This window comes from Parasteatoda tepidariorum, chromosome 2 (genome assembly GCF_982258835.1).
Source record: "Parasteatoda tepidariorum strain Cologne lab strain chromosome 2, Ptep-v5.0, whole genome shotgun sequence".
NCBI lineage: Eukaryota > Metazoa > Arthropoda > Arachnida > Araneae > Theridiidae > Parasteatoda > Parasteatoda tepidariorum.
In genome coordinates, this window is record NC_141756.1 from 84481039 (window position 1) to 84490556 (window position 9518).

General features: G+C 27.0%; 1 protein-coding gene across 1 annotated transcript in view; it reads left to right on the forward strand.

Moving 5' to 3' along the window:
* RanBPM (Ran-binding protein M) overlaps nt 1-8794 on the forward strand; it is a 36252-nt gene extending 27458 nt beyond the window's left edge. The window contains exons 9-11 of the mRNA XM_043039516.2: nt 913-1064; nt 5701-5812; nt 7904-8794. Of these exons, the coding sequence (XP_042895450.1) occupies nt 913-1064; nt 5701-5812; nt 7904-8034 (395 nt within the window). The 3' untranslated portion in view covers nt 8035-8794. The remainder of the gene's footprint in view (nt 1-912; nt 1065-5700; nt 5813-7903) is intronic.
* Nucleotides 8795-9518: the final 724 nt, after the last annotated feature.

Genomic DNA, 9518 nt, shown 5'->3' on the forward strand with positions numbered 1-9518 from the left:
CTTATGAATGAATATTATTTATAATGATTTCTCTACCCCATTAAAATGTTCTAGTGAATCAGTACTTTATAGTACTATTAAATTTAAATTTTAAAAATAAAATTGTACTTAATTTTTTGCTGTAATATTTAGCATCTTTCAGTTATTTTTTTATTTTCCTGACTTGCAACTTTTCAGTATTTTAGTATTAATTCGTTAATATCTCAAATATTGGCAAATTGGTATCACTATGCCATTTCATTATTTTTTTTTATTCCTGTTGGGTTGTATGTTTGATTGTCAGATATTATAAAGTACAATTTTATTCAACTTTTTTATTTTTACATTAATAGAAGTTCATCACTTTACTATTGTTGATTTTAAAATTAGGTACATCAATCCTCAAAATCTTTTTGGGTACTTAATTGATTATCCTATTGTTTTTAGTTAGTTAATTTTTTTCTCATTTCCTTATTATGTATTTTTACTCAATTCCTCAAAATATTGAGCATTTCACATTTGTATTGGTTTTTTCTATAAATTTTCTCCTTAATAGCACAACTTTTGCCATTGAGAACTGGTACTCTATTGGTAAAACTGTCAGTGGCTTTAGGCATGCCGAATGCTCCCAAAAGTTGGTTTAGGTTTGTTAAATTTTAAAGAAATGAAGTTTTTCTTATTTAATTAAAAAAAAAGCTTGAAGTTATAATTTTTAAGAAATTCAATTGAGTATTGACCCTTCAAATAAAATAATCCTAGTTTATAGTTTTTTAAATTATTATGATTTACTAATAATGATCTAATGTATTTTAAAAAGTGTGGATATACATTCTTTGCAATTATTTTTTAATTTTTAATTGGCTGTTTTGCTGTGCCTTGTGTCAGTTATCTGGTCATGCTTTCATCATATCTAAATTATATAATTTCTTTCAGACATTGATGCACCTTCAAATAGGAAACAAGTGTGTGGTGGCAGCCAAGCTGCTATTGAAAGAATGTTAAATTTTGGTAGGGAGCTTCATTCAATGAGTGTACAGCTAAAGAGAGATTTTGGTAGTAATTCTACAAATAAAAAAATGTTACAGGTCTGTTTACCAAAGCATATTTTGTTCTATTTATTAATGATTGTGAAATCATGTTAACATGTTCATTTTTATATTTTATCATATAACCTTATGCTTCTTTTAAAAATATGTTGTTTGGATTTATTTGAAGTGCATGGAGGCTTTATGATAGTAACAAAAAACATATGAATCTGAGGATGCTTATAATGCTATGGTGTGGTGGAATCTTAGGAAATGGCAAAATAGTGTAAACGTTACAAAATTAATTTTGAATTAATTTTGTAATTAATTAATTTGAAAACCTTTTAAATCTCTCTGTATTAAACATGCACTTTCTAGCTATTAGTTAATTTCAACTTGAGTTCCTTTTCTTTATTAAGATTTTGATCAAAAATTATTCACCTAATTTCCCAAGTTTCCTGTATGTGCAAGTTATCAGGAAGTATGCAATATTAAAAAAGATGCTTATTATCATTATCAGAAAGGAAACGTTTTATTGAAAGAATAAAAAACGATTGAAAGAAATTTTTTGTTAATAGAAAAAACTAGAATATAGTTCTAATTGTATAGTTTATCCGTAAAACTTTTCAGTCACTGTGAATACCGCCAACATTTGTTTAAAAGTTTGTGACATATTTTACTATTCTTGCTTTATTCTGTATAATTGAAAATGATCTCTGCTATTCTGGTATATTATCTCCATACCACCAACCTGCTCTTTCATACATAACTTTATAATAAAGAATTAAACTACAGAATTAGCATTTTTCTGAAGATTGTCAAATTTCTGACTTATTTATTTTTTATACTGTACTTAGATTTCTTCTGAATACGTTTCAATAATTACAGCCTCCTCCTTAATAACGGATTTCAATTGCGTGATTATTCTATCCTTTTTCATCCACAATATAATTATCATTTCTGTTAAACATATTTTATTATAATCTAAGAATTTTAAAAAAAAAAGTGGATAAGTCGCATTTCTTGCATATTTTGCAAATATATTAAATAATAAAAATTGGTGTTACTAAAGTATTCAGATTTCACATAGGGGTGCAAAGGAACAGTTTTCAAACACTTCATTAAAGGAAAACAAGAAGGAATCTGTTGGATACTAATAAAAAATCAATATATTTATTTTAAAAAATATGTGTATATGGGATTGGTTGAGCAGCAAATAACAGATTCGTGAAGCTGTATTTAAATGACATATATTAAATAATGAAATATTTAACTATAGACCAAAAAATTTCTATGACTCTTAGGGGAAAATAAATATTCAAAAAGAAAATTAAAAAATGAAGTTATGTAATACTCATTAGTTCCAGTTTATTCAAATTATGTTTTATTTAACAAAGTGCAGTTTATTATTATTGGCAAAATTCTAAATAATTCAATAGTTAATAAATATTTTTGCATGGGAAAATTGAATACATCTTATAGAATAGTGTTTGTGTATTTTTAAAATATCAAATTTAGCACTTGAATGACGGGATGAAAGACAATAAAACCTATTTGATTGAATAGTAAAACTAGGTGTTTCTAAAATTCTGAAATCTATCTGCCCTTAATTTTTTTTTTCTGTCACAAAATTTATCAGTAATTAAAAATAATAAATTCGTTAGATTTCAATATTGGTTCTGTTTTTTTCCTTATTTAACATTAACAGATATTTGTCTTTTAAAACATTTCCTTCTATAATTAAATAATTATTCTACAATTGTAATTATCTAAAACTAATTGATATAAAGCTTTAGTGTGTTCCATTGCTATGCTGAATGCTCGTTTTGGCTGGATGCCCGGGACTGTTGTTCTTTCACATCCTAGCCACCATCAAGAGCAGAGCTGATACTTCAAACCCGTATCACATTTATTCTCTCTGATATTTAATAGACCCTTAAATAAATCCTTAAAAATATAAACCAAAAATTTACATGAATAATGACAATTTTTATTCTTGCACTAAAATTTAACAATTGTACTTAAAACAATTAAAAAGAAAGCAAAAATAATGAAGAAATATTTTTAATATAAACATCAATTAAACAATGTCTGCTTACGAAATGTTCTTTTTATTTATTTATTTTTTTTTATTTTTACAAACAGTATTACTATGACGGCCCTCACCTGCTCCATGGTGCTGGATTGGGTTCAAAATGACAAGGAGTTGAATATTATCAGTCGTAAATTTGGGTCGGCTGTCCAATGACTGTTATAAAATAAACTAATAAATTTGGCCGGGATAGCCTGGTTGATAGGGCGTATCACTCGTGTTCGTGGGAATGGGAGTTTGAATCCAGCCAGCAGAAAAATACCCATGTATAAAATGGTGACTGGTGCATGTTAAATCTGTTGAGGTCACAAAGTCCTCCATGTTCTCATAACAAATAAATACCTCTGGGTACTGATACAGCAGTTCGCTTGTCTTCTGGATTGGATTCAAAATTACAAGGCTACGGAGTTAAACATATGGAGTCGTAAACTCAAAATTGAGTCGATTGTTCAATGGCTGTTATAAAAAAAAATAAAACTAATAATTAAATTTTATTTTCTTGTTTTCTTTCTAACTCTTTACATATTTTTTACACACATTCAAAATTTCATGTTTCTAAGTCTTATAGATTTTGAGCAGCAAAGCAAAATGTAACGTAAAAAAAAAAGCAATTGAGAAAAAAATTCTCAAAAAATCATTAAAAATTGCAAAAAAAATGCATTCAAAATGAATTAAACAAAAAAAAAACCTCTGTTAAATAAATAGTGGCCCTTCCAGCACGTTAAATTTTTACTCTGTGTTTAAAATGTGTTTCTGTTGTAACTTTTTTCCCTCATTCAAAAAATATGTGCAATAAAAGAAAGGTTCGACATTATAGTCTCATCACAATCAATATATTTAACAATCAAGTAATATTATCAATTTTTTTAATAATATAATGTTAATGCTCAACAATAAAAAATAATGACAGTTTACTTTAGGTATATACAAATGGAATTGAACTTATTAGGGCCCTATCATTTTCAGTAGCTTAGGGCCCCACCAAGCTTAAATCCGGCCCTGAGCACAACACATAATATCTTGCGAATTTTTTCTACATATATATTTCCCTTTTTTTTTTTTTTTTTTTTTTTTTTTTTTTTTTTTTTTTTTTTTAAATTTCTGAAAACATCTACATAATGTTGTGACGTTTATGCAGCATCAGCTGATTGGATTTAAGGCTTCTGCGTTTTGTGTATTTAAAATTAAGTTATAGAGTGTAAATGTCTAAAGAAATAGATTATTTTATATTATTAAAGTATAAATATTGTAAGTATATGTCAAGTGGGGAAAACTGTTTTATGTCCACGACAACTATTTTGGAGACAATTTTTCATATCTGAAGCAACTATTTCTGGAAAGTGGCAGCCCCAGTATAGTCTGATTATAAGGTTTAAACTATATCAAATAGAGATGTTGATTCAATATTTAAGACAAGATTTGGCTCTGGTCCGCAAATGAAAGGGAATCGGGGCGGGGGTTTAAGCTTCCCTCTTTGAAATGTGATATTTCTTTTTTACGAAGCAGCAGACAGCCTTAGACTTTGGTGAGGAGAGCTAGAGCTATTTTTTTAGATAAACTGTAGTATGGTTTTAGAGAATGATTTAATGCATATATTTTCTCTTTAGAAAGTTTGTTTTTTTATTGTAAAATAAATATTTAATAGCATTTTATAAAATTAACAGTAATTGATCTATAGTTAAACTTTAAGTTATTAAACTTTAAGGTTGTTATAAAAACAGTATATGTTGATTAACCTAGTCTGAATTATGAAAATAATAGTTCTGTGTTTCTGACAGGGTAGAATTTTGGGATATAGATGTAATGCTCTATTTTCGCCTCCCATCATTCATATGCTAAATATATTAAAATAATCTAAAACATTGATGTCAAGAGTAAAGTTTTAGTCTCTGTCTTACTGCTTTGATCCATATAGATTATTAGATTGCACTGATTAAAAATTTGTTTGTTAGAATTGTTATGATAAATTTAAAATTGTGATGTGTGCTAAGTTTGGGCATATAATGGTCTTTTTCCCATTTTCCATTGATAAAATATATTGGGAATCCTGAAATGTTTCGAGATCTCTGAAATATGGTTTAAAAATAATTAAAATAATTCTTACATAACTATATATTGATCAATAATATTATAAAGTTTACTGCTCAATTTTAATATCTTTTAAAGCTAAAGTTTTTTTTAAATATGATGTTTTAAATCTTATATTTCTTAAGTTTAAAAAATTTGCAAATATTTTATTTATTCTTTTTTTTTTTTTTTTTAAATTTCATATTATAATTTTATCTAACTTATACTTAGATTTTTGCTGCAATTTTAAGCATTTCAATTTTAACTTAATATGAAATAAAGCATTCAATAAATTTCCTTAGAAATGAGATCTTTTAGTTACACAACCAACTTTTTCTACAAAAAATGAGCTAAGCATAAAAATTTATTCGAGGATCAATTTACCTAAAAAATTATGTTTATGTTAAAGTTAAATGTTTTGTACAGTTAGTTCAATGTTCCTTAGTATGGATTGACATTGTTTTAGACTGAATGTCTCACATTTAATAGTCATTTTGAAAAACCTATAACTTATAAAATATGTATTTTTTGTTTTAGGATGCTTTTAGTCTTTTAGCATATGCAGACCCATGGGCAAGTCCTGTTGGTTTCCAGTTAGATCCTGTACAAAGAGAGCCTGTATGTGCTTCATTAAACAGTGCAATTCTTGGTAGGAGTTTCTTCTATACAATATATTTAATGTACAAAATTGTTTCAAATTGCCAAATTTTTTCAAGTAGGAAACAGTCTCTAACACACTCTCTGTTAGTTTAAATTTGCCATAACGACTTCTAAGACAGAATAAAGTAACAATAAGAGAACGTATCAACAATTTCAAGTTAACAATTTTTATTAGTGGCTAGCCTGAGCTATATTTTCTATTAATTTTTTATATATATTTAAATGTGATAAAAACTGAACTAAAATTATGTAAGCAAATTTCAGTTTTTACAGCCCCTGCACATCAATGAAGTACTATAATCTGTATGGTAATTGAGTTTACTAAGCTTTTATTTCTATTTTTCTTTTTAGTGCAACAAGTAAATGTAAATCAAAAAGGTTTATATACCTAATTTATTGTTATTCTTGGGTGATTTTGTGATTTTATATGATTTTTAGCTATTGTTATTTACTATTGTTTATAATCTCACTGTGCTTCATTACTATGTGTGATTTTGGTATAGCTGGTAAATAAATTAGGGAACTAACATATTAGTGATAGAGTGAATCAGTTTGTTTGTAAATAAATTTACAAATTCGAAAACTTCATTTGTGTTGCAACAGTCAATGATCACATTTTATTTTTAGCTGTTTTTTAAACTGAAAGTTTTTCAGAATAGCGTTTATTTAGAAAATTTGTTTAACTCTCCGAAAACGAAAAAATTCAGTGCATTTTGATTCATTATCTACTATTATTTTTAACTTAAGATATTTTTGAAAAACAATTTGAAATATTTGTTTGGCATAGCAAGAACTTTTCATGTGCTGAATTTCTGCAAAATGTGACAATCCTCTGTCATTTGATGTTTCTGTTTAAATAATTTTACCTTTCTAATGTCAAACCTTAGTATTACAAACTCAAAAGGAGACACTAGAAATATCAAAATGTTGAAATTTGTTTATTTTAATCAAATATCAGATTTTTTTTTTTAAATCGATTCAGACAAATTATTGAGTGTACAGGCTTGTAAAACATGTATTTACTTCAAATGATGTTAATTTATGAGTAATGTCAATATATTTGCTTATTTATTTTATTTAATTTACATTTTGCTGAAGTACTTCTGTTTTGTCATTGTCCTTTTCTAATACATCTTTCTAGTACATCATAGCCTCTTTTCATTTTTTTAATTCTATTTAGCTCATACAACATTATTGTCTACAGTAACTACTTCGTTATTAATATGTTCTTTTTTAATTCATAGGATTGGCAAGTTCTTTCCAATTTTATGACCAAATATTCTTTTCCACTCTTACACGTCTTACGTGTCTACTTTAGGAATCTGTAATTCAATTATTCTATTAAGAATCTATAATTCAGACAATTACTTTGCAAGCATGGTAATCTCTTTCTTTTTAGGCTTTCAAGAAATAGTTTGTAAAATTGTTCCAGAAAATTTTTCAGGAATTCGAGTGTACAAAAGCATTTTAAGTGTAAAAAAGCATTTTGTGAGCAAGAGTATTTTTGAAAATTGAGGATCACTGATAATTATAGTCACTCATATTGCTTGCCTGCTTCTTTAGGAATGAATCGTTTGGGCAATTTCATTTCAAACATAATAATGTCCTTTGTGTTAGAGGTGTCGAAAAATTATTTTTAAAACAGTTCAAAAAAGTTTTTATGAATTGAAATTAATAAGAATAAATTTTGAATTATTCAGAAATCAATTAAAATTTTGGTGAGCAAGAATATTTCGTGAAATTAAGAATGACTGAGAATATATTTTTGGTTGAAACCTTTTTTTAAAAAACTTTTTTTGATAATTAGCAACATAGCAAACAAGTAAAGAATTCAGTTTTTCCTGATAATAAAAATGTGTGTTATGGAAGTGTGGCTGTTTATACTTGTATTTGATTTCCTGATATAACAATATGTCATTTATCCTATTGTTATTCAGTTTTTTCCTGATATAGAAAAATTTGTTATCCAAGATCGTGATATCAAGGTTTGACTGTATATAATTATACTTGTATTTGATTTCCTTGTGTGAATGATTTTATTTTGTAACCTGTATTAATTTAATATTTGTCTTTATTTTAGAGTCCCAGAACTTACCACGCCAGCCTCCTCTTGAGGTAGCGATAGCCCATACTCAAGAACTTGTAAAATTAATGTCAAAAGCTGGACTGGGATCATGTGCATTTACTAATCTTGATGACCTGTTACAATGATTCGAGGCTAATACTAAAACTTTGCCATTTAGGGAGTCCAGAAGTACTGAGAGCCACGCTGCTCATTATTACGACCAATCGGGTCATCTCATACAAGAGGGTAGTATTTCCCTCCAATCACACCTATATTTCATTTCAAATATACTTCGACTCTTGGCAACAAGTTTGTAGGGCAATGTTATAGCATCATTGCTATTTAGCTATGGTGATTGAAATTTAAACTCAAGCTAACCAGTGTTTAAACTAACTGTACTGGAGCTGGGGTGAATATTTATATTTATCTTGAATTTTGTTGACTCTATGCAGAAAGCTTAATGTGTGCCGCCATCAGAGTGTAAATAATATATAATACTGAATTATATTTTGAAAATGATTATTATCACTTTGTTCGTTAATAAGGAGACGTTTTGTTTTCTTTGTTTTGCTTCGGCCATGCAAAAAGTATATTGGATTCTATCTAGACTGGTTTGTCTGTAGGAATGTTTAAGAAGAAAAAAAATAATGATTATATTGCATGAAATTAGTTCAGATAAATATTTGTGATTGGCATATATTTCGAGAAAATCGTTTTTATCTTTTATGCAAATTTATTATCTCTGTTATGTGATTTATGATGTAAAAATTTTATATTTTTCTTTTTACATTTCATTCTAAAATGTGCTAATAGAAAAAGAAATTAATAAATTATGTTGTAAAAGCGCTTGAAGGGATGTGATGTAAGATCCACAACTTTTTAAGTAAATAAAATAATTTTAATGCAGTTGTTGATGTTTTTGTTTTGTGTGTATTGTATTACTATTTAAAATGAATTTTATAAAATTTTGTTCTGTTGAATAATTTGGGATACTATTGGCGATTAAAACTACGATCTTGGAGAGAAGGATATTTTTGTCAAAATATATTAAAAAACCTACTATTTTGTGATCAGTTGTGAAAATCTTGAAATTTTTTTAATTTTTTTTTTATTAATTTTCTTCTAAAAAGTAATAAAAGAATAAGTTGGTGGGGTTTTTTTTTCTTTCTCTCTCTGGGCTACAATTTAAAATCTATAGGGATGATCATCATGCTTTATTTTTTCCCCTTCACTGTATATGCAATTTCATGTACAAGTGAAGGTTTCTTTTTCACTCTATTTGATTAATGGAATTACAGTGGAATGTATCATGTTGCTGAACTGAGCTACAGCAGAGATTACAAATTGTTCCTCTTTGTGGGCAATTTTTTTTTATGTGTGATAGTATTTAATTTTAATATTTCACCTATGATTATCAGGCAAGTAAATTTGAAGTTATTTTTACCACTACAACACACAAAAAAAGTTCTTAGAGAATTAGTTTTCTGCAGGTGAGCGTTTTAAATGTTGCAAAAAGGAACTAAATTTCTGTTTTTACCTTTGGACCTGTTGAAATTTGTTTTCAAAATGTATTAATGTAAATTGTCTAGAATTTATTTAAATTAAAGTAATAAGCACTCTCTCTGTCTGT